Source organism: Micrasema longulum, unplaced genomic scaffold, assembly GCF_059751315.1.
Source record: "Micrasema longulum isolate JH-2025_06_02 unplaced genomic scaffold, ASM5975131v1 h1tg000321l, whole genome shotgun sequence".
Taxonomy (NCBI): Eukaryota; Metazoa; Arthropoda; class Insecta; order Trichoptera; family Brachycentridae; genus Micrasema; species Micrasema longulum.
The window spans coordinates 441,494-458,453 of NW_028277525.1; the positions used below are offsets into that span (position 1 = coordinate 441,494).

The window sequence follows — 16,960 nt, forward strand, 5'->3', positions numbered from 1 at the left end:
CTATGTATAATAAATTCTCAGGAATATAATAATATGTTTAGTAAAAAGGTTCGCAATGAACACTTGTTAATAATTGTACAAATAATTAGAATTAGTTTTGTCGATATAAAATAAGATCTAATAAAAGGATTAATGTATTATAATTGCTTTAATAAGTATGGAAGAACATAAAAATACAAAATGCAAACTAATTCTTTGTCAGTTAAGTCTTTCTTTGATGTGAATTAACTTTCACAATTTTTAAGAATATAATGTACCTAAGTTTAAAAATCTAATATATTTATACTTTTCTATGCAACTCTAATGGTAAGAATAGTAATTAAATGATGCGTACAGCTTAAGAGATTAAAACAAATTGGTGGAAATTGGAGAAAGTACTTTCATTTTTTAATAATTTTGTGTGCGTGTTTGGAAAGAATGTTCAAAATTCAATGAGAAAGGGAAAAACGGAGACAAGTCAAAATAAATCCAAATGAGTTATGTGTTGATTATGAACACTCGGTAACGCATAAGGGTATAAAGAGATGATTATAATTTGTAGAAATCTGACATACGGCGCGGAGACTGTGACTCTGACCAAGCAGTCTTCTCATAAGTAACTCGTTGAACATAAAAGTATGGAACGTGTTATGCTTATAACATCAAGAAATAAACAATTGGATGCGCGAGCAGTCAAACCAAAGTATGTGATGTGGTGAAAAAGATTGGTTGGCTGAATTTCAGTGTTCCCTTCTCAAAAAATAATATTTTTAATTCCTCTTAATCTCCTGAACAATTTTCAAAATGTTACTCAACAGATATTGCCGGCGCAACGACGAAATGTTATCACTTATAGATTTCTTCCTCTTTTGTTTTCATTTTAGAATGAAATAATTGTTCATCGGCTCGACTCCAGAACTAAACATCATGTTCGTTAAAAGAATGTAAAGAAACGTAGAGTTATGAATTAATTGAATTTTCACTATATGGCGATCTACCTAAACTAAACTACAAGAGAACATCGCATCAAATGTTCACACATGTTTTGTAATACTTTATGTTGTATGTATTATGACGTAATTTTATATTTTATTATTTTATAAGTAACTGGAAGAATTGGAATACGCTGTTGAAATTGTAATGATAATTACTATAATATTACATTTTTTTTAAGGTAAGATTTATATGGAAATTTGGTACTGTGATGGCAAATTTTACAAAAGACGTAACACTAATTTTTGCTTTGAATTGAAAGATAAATAAATTAAGGTTAAAAGAATGAGGAAATTCAGTGGTTTTAAAAAAATAAATATTTGTTAATACACTAGAAGCCAAAAATTTTTTTTAGCTTTTATATATTGTATTATCAGCACTATGATTTTTCAAAGTTTTGTATTTCTGAAATTACTCCACATGTGACGTCAGAGATTCTCTTCCGTTTATTCGCAGTCAGTTCTGCCGATTGGTCCGTTGACGGTAAGTAAACCGGATATATTTCATGGCTCTCTTATCATATGAACTAGTGACGTCGTTCAAAGTACATAGTTCGTTTTTATTTTGTACATTTTCAAGAAACTTTGCAGTGCAATTTAATGCTCCAATTTTTATCGCACACAAGAAAACATCTTTTGTATCTACCGTAGGGCTGAAGTCCCTCATAGTAGACCAAATGAAGCGTTGATTACTCTAAGCCTATTAGCATCACAACAGATTACAACCTACTTTTCTTTTTTCATGAAATAAAATTGATAATTTAGCAGTATCGGTTATATATTTTTTTTTTTATAGAAATATATAAGAAAATGTCAGAAAGACTTTTCTTAATAATTCCTGTCTTTAAATATTTAAATCCTAATAGTTTCTTCTAGATACAATCTTAAATTAATTAAAATCCAGAATCTGGCCATAACTCTCTGTCTGGGTGGATGAAGAATTCAGTTGTGTGTGCAAAACCAGAACCCTGGACGAGTGTTTTTGACTTGATGAATGTTCTCAGGTAAAGATCAATCTGCCTCGTAGTGTAGTAAATGGCGCGTTTGCCTACAATGCTTGAGGTCCTAGGTTCTGACACTTCTGTTCTACACTGAAATATATCATTGTTCCTGGCACCTGAAACGTAAGATTGATAACCTTACTTTCAAAATGTAAAAACGATCCATATATGCGACAATTGGAATTTCTACGCAATGCAACATTAGGTGTGCATGAATGAGCATTTTATGAAAGAACTAATATGGAAAATTTTGAAGTATCCGCATTTCAAAATGGATTTAAAGTTGACTGATGTGTGAATCAAACCATTGAAATATTATTATTAGTAACTATGAATAGTTTCTGTTGTAATAACTTCCCATCTGTAGGCCTTTGCCATCACAATACCATTTTGTTCAGGAGTTTAACTTAGTATTCCTGGCTAGCAGATGGAGTAGTGATTTCTCACAGTGGGTTCCAGTATGGGGTGTCGGGGATTAAAGAGTCACGCCTGGCCTTGTTGCTTCTGCATGGTAATCTGTCTCTGCATCTGGTCCAACATCTCCTGCATGCGACGGAGCTCCGCTTCCTTCTCCTGGAGCGCTTTGTCGCTGTCCGCACTGTCAACGGATCTGAAAATTAACAGTCATTATTTATTTAACTCAATTAACACCATACGTGCAAATAATACAGATGCAATCCATTTTGTATTTCAATGTTTCAATGTTTTTTTTTTTTCCCCACAACAGGCCAGGAGGCCCAATTACAGTGGTGAATTACATCACAGAATACCCAGGCTTGAGAAAAATCACATTTGATGTTTGCGTGCTTACCGGGAATCGAACCCGGAACCTTCGTGTGTGAGTCAATTGTCTTGACCACAACACCACGGAGGCCGCCAATTTTACAAGGCTTAGCTTGTTTTCAGCCGATGTCCGGCAGTATTCCTTATATTTTATTTAACACTTTATATACATATAAGGGCGGGCATATTGCCTTAAGGAAATATCTTACCACCTACCTAAACTGTTCAGTTTTAGAAAATTACAAGTACATGGACATATTCTAGGTAATTATGTAGAATCTTATAATTTTATACAAAAATATAAAACAAAAAATAACTACAAATTTACACTATACCTATGAAGAGAGGAGAGGAGGGGGATGGGAAGGAAAGAAGAGGGAGAAAGAAACAACTCAAACATTCAGATAGTGACATTCCAATCTTGATTTAAATGTAAATAAAGAAGATATATTTGTTGCATATTTCAGGAATCACTAAACCTTCATTTGAGTGTTTACATGTGATTGTTTAAAATGGCGGGCAAACAGTGCAAATTCATGTTTCTATTGTATGATTTATTAACAAAAATGTACTTACGCATTTCTCTTGGGCATGGGAGTTCCCTTGGCGAGCCTTTCCGAGCGATAGTTCTCATAGTGCACCTCTTGCGTTACCTCTTGCAAGTCTTGCATGTGTGTTCTGAAAAGTCACACATATCGATGAATTAAAATAAATAATTACATAGAAATACAACACATTTTATGAAGTTGTGAAAATCAAAGCCACAATAAAGGTCACAATACAGTGGCAAATGGTAATTTTATTTACAGGTAATCTATAAAAAACGATCATATATTTGTACCTACATAGAAGGCACATAATATAATGTAAGTAATAAATAATATAAATTGATATTTTTCTGTGGTTCTGTGTGATACTACAACTCTCATCCATGAAATCAACTCAAATGATGTAACTTCGTGATATATTATCCATTACTTCTACATAACTCATTAAAAAATAAATCAAAAATAGCACCATGAATTCAGTCGATATTAGGTATTCGTATTCAATTGAAAAGTCAACTGGCCGAATTGTTCTAGAAATAAATAGTGCTAAAAACGGCCGCGTCAAGCGTCATATGCCCTGCAATATGACGCATGAAAGTAATTATGGTCTAAGTAATTATGTCAAAAGTACCATCTCAAAGAAAAATAGCCCTGAAGAAATAATGTTTGAAAAACTATTTTCCAAATCAAGAATCTTAAAATAATTTGTGTAAAAAGTTTAATCTAGGAGAACAAACCCGCACTAAGGCATTCAAAAATACAGTATACTTATTTGTATGAAAAAATAAGCTGGAATAATCGGCTAGTTTCTTGGCTCACCGCAAGCGCTGGGTGCGCTATATTAATATTAATATAAGGATAAAAATAAAAACGGTTTCAATGATTTAAAATAAATAGTCATTATTTATTTGTTTTTCTGTAAATAAAGTTACAGTAAAACATTATTATGTTTAGTTAAATATAATGGTAAGCTGCGCTTAATAGCATAATTGCTTCTATACACGGTTCACCCCTGCAATAATAAGGGGAGTAGTGGAGAGATGAAGGCTGAGGAAGAAGAAGCAGAGGACAAAATCTGTACTTACACGAGCATGGTTCTCAGCTTGATAAAGTCACAGTGCTCGGGGTTCTCAACTTCCACCACCCCCCAAGGATACAGTCTCCCCCTCACCCGCCTTCCCTTCACCTCCAGCATGGCTGTGGCGCCACATACTGCAAATGGAACGGCATCCTTCAGCTGGCGGACCTAAAGGAAAAAAAATGGTTGAAAAAATATTCCATCTACATTTGTGAAGTGAAACAGCTGAAACCTTTATTGATGTCGGCGAGATTCATCGTACTGATTTCACTTCCTAGGCAATACCTGAAAATACCTTAATTTTTACACTTTTTCGTAGGGCAGTTGATTTTAACCATAAACTGAGTAGTTCAACATCTTTAGAAAACAAGCAATGAATTTTGTGATAGATTTAGATTTTACATTTAATTTTGTAAAAACAAGTTATATGGTCTAATGTAATAAATACAAGCTTTGCTGGACAGTATTCAAATCCCTTCATGAAATGGCTCCAAGATACCTATCGGACCTTTGTATTAGGAAAAATACATGTCAAAGAAAATCGACTCTTAGATCAGCATTCGACTCAGGCAGAGGAGAACTTGTCGAAATCCGGCGCTCCCCAAACACTAGATTCGGAGATTGTGCTTTTGCCGTTGCCGGCCCCTCTGCCTGGAACCAATTGGCTTCAAACTTACAAATCTTCAACAGTCCCAGTCAGTTCAGAACCCAACTAAAATCTCACTTCTTTAGATTATCATACCGTCAATTTTAAATCAGAAAGTATAGTATGTCACTTTAACTTAGTTAGAATGTAAGTTTAAGTATACAATTTGTAAAGCGCCCCTGAGGTGATTTTTCACAAAAATGGAGCTTTATCAATTAGCCAAATATTATTATTAATATAGTAGAGTCAGATGAGGAACAGTGTTACAAAAAAGTTCTATTTAATTTTAGAAAAATCTATGTTTATTTGAACACTTTTATAAGGTAAATCAATAGTTTATCTTTAAGCTTGACTTTACTATAAATAAACAATAGAAAACATATTTATGAATCAGAATATACAAGTGATTTTCTTAAGTCATTTTTTTCTTGTTACACTGTACTCCATATCTGAGGGGCCCCAGAGGGTATTAAAATTATTTGGTTTCAATTTCAAAAAGTAAGATTGAAATTGCTGGCAAGTTTGTTTGATTTAAACGGTTTACAAGCAATAGATGAAATAGGAAATACATTTACTCAACAATGATTCTATTTCAGAATAGCAACAAAATAATCTTTTTTTAAATCATCAAACCAACAAAAACAGCATTTTACAATTACTACAAAACAAAATAATATTGTTATCAAATTAGTTTTGTATTAAGATGCGGATATTGAATTCTCACTGACTGAAGAAAAAACAGTGATGCAATGAAGAAAAATAAAGGAAATATTATAATGTACCCTGTGTTACACTGTTGCCCACCAGACCCTACTGTGGAAAAAACTCAGGAGGAATATCGGGTTTGCCAAATATCCAGATCGTTATCGGGAAATAAAAAATAGGAGAAGTTTTCAATTTTAATTTAATTGTGCAATTGTGCTGGACATATTTAGGTAAGTTTTTGATGTAATTCCGATTCGCTGTATTATTTTAAAAGCAATCAAATCTGGCACACATAAATCCGGATAATTGGATAATTTTACTGTATTAAGAATATTGTATAAATACCTGTGCTTTGTACTCTTCATCTTCATCACTATCACAGTCTGGGAAGGGATATATTTTAATACCATTGGCTTCAATTTCGCTCATAACCTGCAAAACACAACTTCATAAGAACAAACATATCATAACAGTAATTTTTAAATTGCTGTTGATACATCACTTAAGTCAGACAAGGCAAGCCCTGTAAATCCAAATTTCCTTCTTAAAAATGTTTTTCATCTATATTGATAATTTACACAAATTTTTAAACTAAAATCACCCATGGAGGCATATTTTTTAAATAGTAAAGATTACATAAAAATTTACAGTGGAAACATGACTGTTAAATGAAAAATGTTTTGAGAATGTCTAAATGCTTGAAGACCGATTGTCAGCCTCGTGAGGTCTCGGATTCAATTCCTGACATGGCGGCTGACATAAAATATTTATTTAAAAAGGTGCTTTTACACTAGAATATCGGCTTCATGTCGCTTTGCCCCACATTGCATACAAGTTTCCTATAGTGTGCGAAATGTCTTATTTTCGGGTGATTCAAAATATGCATATTAAAACCATTGTAGAAAATTTGTCTGACATCGCATGGAAAAAATAATCCGCCACCTTCACAATTTTTTGCCGGTATTTATTTATTTATATTTTTTTCTCTTGCAAACTATAATAATTAATAAAAATAATGTGACCTCACTGGGGTTACCCGTGCCGAAGAGACTTAACGATATTTTTACATTTGAGAATAAACAAAGAAGACTAACTTAATAAACAAAGATAATTAACAAAATGTTCAGACAGTTTTAAACACTACGTATTCATGTTTATAATTAATTTTGGTACATTCATATTATTTATATTACAAAACGCACAGTGAAAGAATGAAAACCAAATATAAGCTATACACTTGTACAGCAGTTAATTCAATATTGGTTTGGGCGAATGAGACAATCCATTTTACTTCTACCTAGCTCCACTATCTATTTTTTTATAGCCTTTTTGAACATTTTCTCATTACTAACTGTTTTAATAGATAGTGGAAGTAGGTTATAGATTTTAATTGAATAATACTTAAAATCCCTTTGTCCGTATAGTCAAACACTTTACCTAAAAGTTTAAGGGATAGAGAAAAGGATCTGGGCTTGAAGGGGGAGATTTAGCATTATGAGTACACGCGCCCTCCACTCAGTAGCCAGACTCTTTAAAGACCCGAGCTCAGATGGCGAGAACTAATTTGCGGGGCCCCACCCGCCACAATAGATCTACACAGGTCGCAGTGACGCCAAGAGCTTATATAGCACTGACCCCCATTCTTCAGAAACAGAATAAGAAGGGACAGAGAATAGCATTACTGACCCTATCCTTGAGACGTTGTATTTCCTTCTTGGTAAGAACATCAGCCTTGGCGATGACAGGAACAATATTCACTTTGTTGTGAAGTTGCTTCATAAATTCTATGTCCAATGGCTTGAGTCTAAAACATACATATTATTTATTAGAGATTATTATTTTACTTTTTATGTAAGCAGATTATTTTGTATTTTTTTATAAAAAGAAAAATACCCGAGTTCTTAGTATTTACTCAAATATTCCAATTTCCTTAAAAGTCGTAAACAACTTGTGGTGGAAAAATGGAAATTGAGTTGTAGTTTTGAATCTCGGACCTTTGGCCTGTTAATTTTTCATTATATAACAAAAAAAACAATCTACGAACTCCTAACCACGTATGTTCTATTTGTTATGAACCTGAACAATAAACTAATTTTATATACAAACCGGTACTAATTACAAATACATACAATCTCAGGTGATTTAGATCTTTTAATCATACTATGGAACGCAGAAATAAAACTTGGTCTTACCCGTGGCCAAAAGGAGATATAAAATAGAAACAGCAATGGATTCTATTATCAACAATGTTCCTACGATTCAGTCCACTTTCATCTCTTAGGAATCGCTCAAACTGGTCATCGATGTACTGAATTATGGACTGGAATATGAAAGTAGGCACATGTTAAGATCAATTAAACAGGTTTGTTAGCAAAGAACACTTTCCTATCGCAAATTACAATGGCATAGAGATGGATTTTATTCTTTAAGAGTATCAAGTATTATTATTTTTTTTAATTAATTCAAATCAATAAATACTCGCAGAGAATAGAAACAATTAATTCGATTCTCTACCTAGGGAGATAGTTGCATCGGGTACAGAGCTGCATTAAATTCATTCCGCTCTGAAATGGTAAATATTGTAAATAATACATACTTTATAATGTATTGATCTTAGAGTAAGAACCTAATAGAGCCGCCCATATGGAGAAAAACTATTATATGAGTATTGACCACAAAGTTAGCTACAGATTACAGGAAAACAACGAGCCATAGGTACTTGTGTTGAGAATTGCAAGCGCTAACCGAAAGCGTTCATTGCACGTTTGTTGTTAAACTAAAAACTAATCTAAAACCAAACCAAAAATTTGGAACGCTTTTGTTCTATGCAATAGAGTTTAAAGGCTTCTCTAGAGACTTATTACTCTGAAGTATTGATAAATTATTAAAAATATGGTATTTTCATGCTTTTTTATTATTTTTGTTTTCAAATAAGCAAAAAATTATTATGATAACGGTACTAATATTTTTTTCGATCTACGTCGCATAAATTTTCTAGAAAGGTTTGAAATATGCATATTTTGAATTACCCGAAAACGAGAAGTTTGGTGCTCTGTAGGACAAACAGCACGTATGATGTTTTGGCGCCAAACTTGCACGCAATGGTTATTACAAGCGTAGTGGGCAGTCATAACGGGTGATGTCAAAATGACGTGACGCCAACTGCGGGCCATTGTGTATGTGCTCATTTTTAAAGCCGAAAATTATAAATGAAAACTTGTTTTGAATACGTAGATAGTTATATCATTAGAATCGTATAAATCCGCTCTAAATATATATGATGTTTTTAACGTTATTCCCGACTTGTGAAGAACCTTTTATAAACTGTTTTTTTATATTATTGATGTTTTTTGTAGACGTTTCTCGATAAAACTCTTTTGATAAAATTATAACTACAGGTGGGGAAGTAACTACTGGGCAAGAGGAACAAAAGCTCATCTATCAAAATCTATAGAATTTTTACATATTTTTTTATAAGGGAGTTGCATTATTTTTTACCATGCTTACATTAATATACAAGGTTTATATTCAAAAAAGGATTTTTCTGGAGTTAAATTACTTAAAATTTTAGCTTAGTTTTTGGGATCAGGAAGAACATTCTAGAGTGGGCCAATCAGGAACTTAAAACTCTTCAGGAGAAGCCGGCCTGTTGACAGTAGTCAACAGGCTTTCCGTTCCACTAGAAGAGTGTTCGGCATTTTGTTCTCTATTTTGGTTTATTTTACCAATGAAGAATTCCAGCCCAACCCGGAATGAAATTTTAAAAATGTTTTCGTGTACACGTGAATATTTAAAAATTTTGGAGTAGGATGAAATATCTCAAAAACGCACGCAAAAATAAATAAAAAATGTTAAAAATAGTATTCATTTTAAAATCGTAAATAATGATGTCACTCCTTATATCTACGTGTAGTATTTCCGGTTTCCGCTTAAAGCCCCCGCAACGTTTTGACAATGGAAAAAAAAAAGAGTATAATTTGACATTTCAACCAGAGATTATGTCAACTTTCTAGGTTTTTCTAAATCGAAACGTTTGTAAAAACAACCATAACATAGAAATGAGCAAATTACGATCAACTAAATGAAGTAATCAAAGTAATATTCCATAGATTCTTGTCAGGTCAGTGAAAGTAAGAACGCCAACCGTTTCATGACGTCACTACTGAAAAGTGACACTGATTACAGTCATTTGGCGCGGTATTTGATAAATGTAACTTTAAAAAATCATATCTTTGTAAATAACGCACAAAAAAAAAATAATTTTTTGCTTAGTTCAATAGTACGCTAATAGAAAAAAAAAAATTAGAAAACAGTGGAATTCCTCATTGCCTGCACAATTTCGACCATGTATAATACTACCTCTCGTGTGGGTTCTTTCAATCCATAGCATTAAGAACAGTTAGTAAAACAGAGATGTGAATCGAAACAATGACACCATTGCATTCCAACTTTTTTTAAAAGGGGAAATAACTTTTTACTGTTCTTTTGCACAATCATTTAAACTTTAAGAACATTTTTAATGAGTTGTAAATAATCTTATTAGAAAATGGGAATTAAGTTGGGGTCGAGTAGGGTCAAGTGTGACGGACCTTAGCCCGATTGATTGCATTCAATTTCGTGATTTGCTTCCAGAGTGAATTTTGTAACTCATACGGTTGCTGGAATCCTTTACACATTTCGTCTTCTTTCTTTGTTTAATAACCACTACCATGGCACTGAACTAAACTAAAATAAAATAAGGGTATGGTCAAACTCGCAGCGAACCTGGAAGCAGTCCGTGTTGTCGATGGCATCACCGTACCCAGGAGTATCCACGACAGTTAGTCGTAATTTCACACCGCGTTCCTCAATCTCCACAGTAGAGGCATCCAGCTTCACAGTTTGGTTGGTCTTTTCTGGAAAACAAATAACATTCAATGAAAAATGCAAACGGATTCAATCTTGCCAAACTTTTTATAAAATATTTTATAATAGGGAAACATGACTTTTTTAAAAAAAAAAAAAGTAATAAAGTTCAATAAAATACTGTCCAGTAAAAAAAATGATTTTTTATTCATTATTAATAGCGTAAAAAATACTTTAAAATTTGTAATTTTGAATTCCCGCAAAAACAGTCATTGCATTGGCCACGCCCCTAATACTTAACGATTCATTTTAATTTTCAATTTCGTTCCTGACATTTCAAATTCTTTTAAAACATCGTCACGAATCTTAACGTCACAACTATCAATGCCAAACATATCGCACAAAAAATATATTTTTTAAAGTTATACATGAAAACATTTCTCCATAATAGCCATATTGATTTCAAAAATAAAATTAACTATTTTTAATCTATTTCATATATTTTTGTCGGTATTTGTAGATATTACGATATTTCCCTATTGAGGCAAACTGTAATTATGCACTTAAACTGAGAATAAACTAACCTTTTGAGCCTTCATTTTATTTTTCTATTTGTCTTTGTATCATGAGTTTAAAGAAATTATGATAAAATTTGTAAATATTTAATTTTTTATAACATACATGTTATTGCAAGAGAGATGGAGCACATTCGAGAGAAGATAAAATGGATGTGTAGGCATTTACAGGGCTTATGACCTGTCATTGGTTGTTTTAACCCTGAAGGAATAAATTTGACCTAGTGTAAAATAACTCGTATATCTCTTACATGAGAATGTATTTTATGTAACTGATAACTGTCGATACATATTTAGACATTTTTAATTAGTTTTGGTCATTTTGAAGTAATTAGTTCCAAAAAATTACTCCAGGGGTGCTATTCTGAACCACTCACCCGGCACGAGAAAACTGTTTTTTATTTACATACAAAATACACAGCCGCGAGAGCGTTTGGAATACCAGCCCTGGGGATCAATTTTGTGTAGAGCTTTGCCTAAAATTTCTACTCCTTTACAAATTTCAATTTTATAATAATGATAGCAGGAAAATTCATTTTTTGTGTGCAATATTTTTGTAGTTTGATTATAATGTATATCATCTTTGAATAAACGTAATAGTGATATTAAATAATTGGTAAATAAATATTTTAACCAATTTTGACCACTATACCACGAGGCTGACGAGAATTCAATCATGTTATAATCTGATAAAATGTATACTAATAATTTTCATAGTTAACCACGAACAAACATATTTACCACAAACCACAATTTAAGTACCTTTTTCTATTAAAATACAAATAATATTATAAGGACCTGTTATACAAACATCAATAGTTAAGCTTGATTGTATTTTTACTTAATATTTGGCATACCGGCCTATTATAGCGTTTTATAAACATTCATAGTGTTACAAGAGTCATTAAAATAATCATGGAGAAATTTAAAATCATCCAATTTCAGCTGGTTATATATAAGAATGGTGAATGTTACACAGTGTGTAAAATGGCCAGGTCATAAGCCCTGAAAATGCCTAGACTTCAATATTCCTTTCTCAAGAATGTTTTCCCTCTCTGTTGCAATACATTTTGATCTTAATAACTTCCTAAGGAGTGAAATCCAGCCTGTCTAAAAACAGTTGGACGTACTCAAAACATTGTTAGCTTGATTTATCACTGTTTATATTTAGTTCAAGAATGTGTTCATTTTATGACATTATTTATCTTCATTGCAAAATAATGCATTCAAAACTAAATTTAAAATCGAAACATTTCACTAACAAAAGAGTGTTTATTAGGTCAATGACAGTATTAGAAAGTGATAATTTATCGACAATTATTTATGCATCGACACGCCCTACAGAGTAAAAAAGTGACATGAAAAAAAACACAGTGTATTTTTATTCATTTGTTAATAAGATTATTAAACGAAGCCAAAATTTTTTTTTCAATTTTTATCCATGTATTATCAGCGCTAGGATTTTTTCAAGTTTTGTATTTCTGAAATAACTCTGTGTGAGACGGTCAGAGGTTCTTTTCCGCCTATTCTCATTCAGTTCTTCCCATTGGTCCATCCACGGCAAGCCAACCGGAAATCTTCCATAGCTCTTATATCATAGGTTGATTCGTGTGAACCAGTGACGTCATTCAAAGTAGTCCGTTTTTATTATTTTTTGCGTACATTTTCAGGAAACTTTGCGGTACAATTTAATGCTCCAATTTTTACCACGCGCAAGAAAACATTTATTGTATCCGATTTCCCGTAGGGCTGAAGTTCCTCATTGCGCCGCTAGGCATTGTTTGGCGTTTACAAAAATAACATTAAGGAAAAAGTAGATTGCTTTCTAAGAATTTTATACCTTTTTACCTTATTATCTTTTACTTTATTATTCTTAATTATTTAAGTTTATTTCTTAACTCAACTTTTTTTTTCATAACAGTTTTGTATAAAAACTTAACTTTCAAACTGAAGTAATTTTCTTTTTTCTTTCATATTGTAACTGCTATTTAGTTTAATTTAAGTACATACTTTTTTTTTCCACCGGCCTCATGGAGCAGTGGTCAGCGCGTTTGCCTATCATGTCTCGGGTACGATTCCCGACATGGTTGACATGAAATATATAATAATATCCATGTGACTCGACTGTGGAATCATCTCCCATCCACCATCAAAGATGTTACTACATTATCTCTGTTTAAATCACGTCTGAAGAAACATCTCCTTTCTCTTCCTTAATCTCTCCTCCTTTCCTTTTTCCTCTTTTTTCCTTTTTCCCATTGAGTAATAGTTTCGATTTAAGGTAATTTATAAACAAATAGGTTTATTTATATTTTTATATATGTTTACCTTTTTTTTTTCTTCTATTGAATATGTTCTGTAACTTAAATTATAAAAATAAAACATTTACTTTATTGGTTGGTTGGAAGAAATTTCCATTTGGCAATAAGCCCGCCAATGTTCAAATAAAATTATGCACAAAAAGTTAAATAAATATTTATTTAAAAATGTGTTTTTACACTAGAATATCTCATAGTCCCTGGACTGGTACCTGAAGCGTAAGACTGATCATCTCATATTCATGTAAAAAAATGATCAAGATACACTGCGATTGGTGTACCAATGCAGAGTCCTATGCACCATTAGGTGCAGAAAGGGAATAATGATGATGACCTACTTTTTTGTTAAATGGGTTAATATTTGTATTTGTTACATTTAGGTTTTACTAATATTTTTGTTTTTAAAAAATTATGAAATATTTTCATTACTGTTATTGAACCGTATAAATTAATAAATATTTATTGTTTACGCTTTAACCATGAAAAGATATACAATCCTTTTGACAATGTTTATACGAAAGGTTTTTGGACACTTTTATGACACAACCAGGCATTTTGGTTTTGATTCTAAACATCACACCTGGCTGGCGGTCGAAGAACGACTTAATACGAGTTGGCTACCACTGAGCGCCTGGGCATTGGTTAAGTGTCATCATTTTTGAGGGCTAAGGGCGCGTCTATATATTGATTGGTCGATGGATGGAGCAATGGAATAATCTTCCCAAAAAAGTGATTGGCGAACACTCAGTTAATGAGTTCAGAACCCACCCAGACGGACACATAAATTTAGGATGTTTTATATTCTTATTTTTTTATGTTAAGATGTACATGAATCAGCTTAATTAGCTGCTACACATATTTCTGCCTAGCATCGTGTCTGATCACTATGAAAGCCCCATAGAATTAAGAATAGTCCAGAAGGAGCGTAGAATCATATTTGAATACGATAATCATATTTTTTTAAAAAGAAATTTGTCAATTTCTCTAAAATTTTATTTGTACATGCGGAAACATTGATTGACACAACAGAGTAGATGAGTAAAGGGTAATTTAATTTATGAACTTTGAACTTAAAAAATAAAACAAATTTTATTTTACACAAAATTGATATTTTGATGTCATGTTAAATAATATTTGATGTTTAAAGATACTGTTGGTCAAATCTCTACGACAGCGTTGTTTAATCCAAGAGGTCCAATTTTCATTAGTTCTCCGATTAGATGAGCAAAGTAGCGTAAAATTTGACTACCTTAGGAACAGTAACAAAATGTCTATTTTGTTTTCTTTGACAATCTGACAAATAGAAAAATACTTAAATTTTGAAGTAATGCATTTGCTACTTACACATGAAATATGATCCCATCCCGTTTCTTTTTTATCCCAGCAGCATTTCTACACTTTAAAACGACACAACACGGCATAGTTGAATTGAAATCAGGAGTTGCGTACTGAGCGACATCTACACAGAAACTAATGGGTCAAAACGTAAAACTACTCCTTTAAGAGTAGTTAAGTCGCCTCCTGTTTGATGCACGTATGCGGTTTCTGGATTATTCTTAATTCTATGTTTGAATGAAAAAAAATAAGATTGTATGTATACGCTATTTCGGAAGTAATAAACTTACCGACAGCATCAGGGATGACCCGTTCTGGATAAAGGTCTGTGAGGAACAAGGAATTTACTAGAGTAGACTTTCCTAAACCACTCTCTCCGACGACCATCAAAGTGAATTCAAATCCTTTCTTCACAGACTTCCGGTGGACTTGGTTAGGTAGGTTGGCAAAACCCACATACCCAGGAGTCTCCAGATTGGCAAACTGTGAAAATAGCATATTTGTTCAAACAATCTTAAAATAATTTTTTAAAATACAACTATTTACTATGCAGAAACAGTATTTATCCATAGCATTTGTTTTGCTGTCAATTGTTTCATATTTCGAAATTAGAACATGTTTAGATTTTTTTTAAATATTATCAGTATTTAGGTACATTTATTTTAAGCTGATAGCGGATTGTAATAAAATATAATATTTACTAAGCAATAGCAGAAGGTAATTATTTATTAGTAGAAAACTGACTGGTTAATTTATATTCGGGATGATGACTCAATGATAAGATACCAAAATAATACAATTAAATATGATACATTTAACATTGTGAATAAAAGTACGACAGATTAGAATTTTAAAAGGACTCATAATTAGTTTATAAAATGTAAGTCAACACTACACCAATAAAAAAAAATAATAATCACAACCATGAGTCATAAACACCATTTTAAAAAAGCTTCAAACCATTATTTTTGAACAGCAGACAAGGCGATTTGTACGGAAGTAAGGGCAATGATCTTTCTTCTATTTTGACAACGCCTTATTTGCCATCGGTCACTTTACTGTACATGTAAAAAGTAGAATAAATTCCTGAACGTAGGTATACAAGCCGTGATCTAAATGCTAAAATTTCATCGAAGAGAAAATAGCGAATCATATACTCACATTCTTCACAGAATCACTCGACATTTTGATCAAAAGGTTTATACTTTTATCTAAGATGTTTTCCGGTTATTTTTTGCAACTTTTAACAAATTTATATGTTTGTCAAACAACTATTGACAGCCGGGCAGCGAAATTATTTGGCCAGAATCGGCCAATAAAACCCCTCGGTGAATGGGTGAAGGATTTGTACTGCGGCTGCGTTCACATGTGTTTTTTTTAGTTTGTTAAGTTGTTAAAATGATTTAATTCAACCAATAGCATGTCATGGAACCAATTTCAACCAATCATCGAATTGTAATTAAATTCATAGGATTTTCATGGTTCACTTCAGCATGAAAAATGTTACGGCACTAGCTCAGAAAGCATTATAATATAAACGGTTTCAGGACCAGACCGCGAAACTTCAAAGAAACATTCCTCACGGTAAACTTTTTCAAAAATCCATTTTTTTTTTAAAACTCTTTGTTTTAATGTTTTTTTTTTAAATCTGAAAATGGATTATACCCTCAATTTCTCGGACTAGCATCCTTTCCATAAACCTCTACTCCTCTCTTATTCAGCCGCTTCCATTGTCTGCGTCCGGCGTATCGCTTTGTTAGCAAAATACATTTTTTATTTCATTTTTTGTAGGGGAGGGGTAGGGGTTTGTAGAAAAGATGATTGTCCGTCAAATTAAAGATTTACTCCATTATTAAAATATGACAATAAAACATGAGAAGTGAAGAATATTCCTCTCAAGTTTCACGGTCTGGCCCTGAAACACGGTGAATATTATATAACAATACATATTTATACTTATCATTATATCCTCATCCTGCTTTGTATTAGAGACACTATAATTAAAATACATTGGTCAGAAGATTGAAAGATTTTGATTTATATGTTCCAAATAAATGCAAACGACACAGAAAGAAAAAAAAAATACATTAAGTAGAGATTTGAATTGGATTCGACAGACTTTGTGCATAATGTAAAATATACCTAATTCCCACAA

At 32.3% G+C, this 16,960-nt stretch overlaps 1 protein-coding gene across 3 annotated transcripts; it reads right to left on the reverse strand.

Moving 5' to 3' along the window:
* Window positions 1-394: 394 nt before the first annotated feature.
* On the reverse strand, window positions 395-16,157 carry Septin1 (Septin 1). Of its 3 annotated transcripts, none has more exons than XM_088224948.1 (10): window positions 15,967-16,157; window positions 15,096-15,288; window positions 10,497-10,627; window positions 7,925-8,052; window positions 7,419-7,536; window positions 6,078-6,164; window positions 4,389-4,549; window positions 3,332-3,433; window positions 2,420-2,582; window positions 1,215-2,088 (listed from the first exon to the last, which is right to left on the reverse strand). In XM_088224948.1, exons 1-9 carry the CDS (start codon window positions 15,988-15,990, stop codon window positions 2,456-2,458), a joined length of 1,071 nt encoding a protein of 356 aa, XP_088081074.1. In that variant the 5' UTR covers window positions 15,991-16,157; the 3' UTR covers window positions 1,215-2,088; window positions 2,420-2,455. The 3 variants fall into 3 exon arrangements, with proteins under 3 accessions (XP_088081075.1, XP_088081074.1, XP_088081076.1); XM_088224950.1 differs by lacking the exon at window positions 15,967-16,157 and adding an exon at window positions 15,766-15,863 and having other exon boundaries at window positions 1,702-2,088; XM_088224949.1 differs by lacking the exon at window positions 15,967-16,157 and adding an exon at window positions 15,766-15,863 and having other exon boundaries at window positions 395-2,582.
* Window positions 16,158-16,960: the final 803 nt, after the last annotated feature.

What these genes read in the sequence shown, in the direction of transcription:
- Septin1 (XM_088224948.1), bottom strand. Translation starts at nt 15,990, where the DNA reads ATGTCGAGTGATTCTGTGAAGAAT. An exon ending in ACAACACGGACTGCTTCCAG is followed by an intron (nt 8,053 to 10,496) that starts GTTCGCTGCGAG and finishes TTCATATTCCAG; the next exon opens with TCCATAATTCAGTACATCGA. An exon ending in ATGAAGAGTACAAAGCACAG is followed by an intron (nt 4,550 to 6,077) that starts GTATTTATACAA and finishes TTTTTCCTTTAG; the next exon opens with GTCCGCCAGCTGAAGGATGC.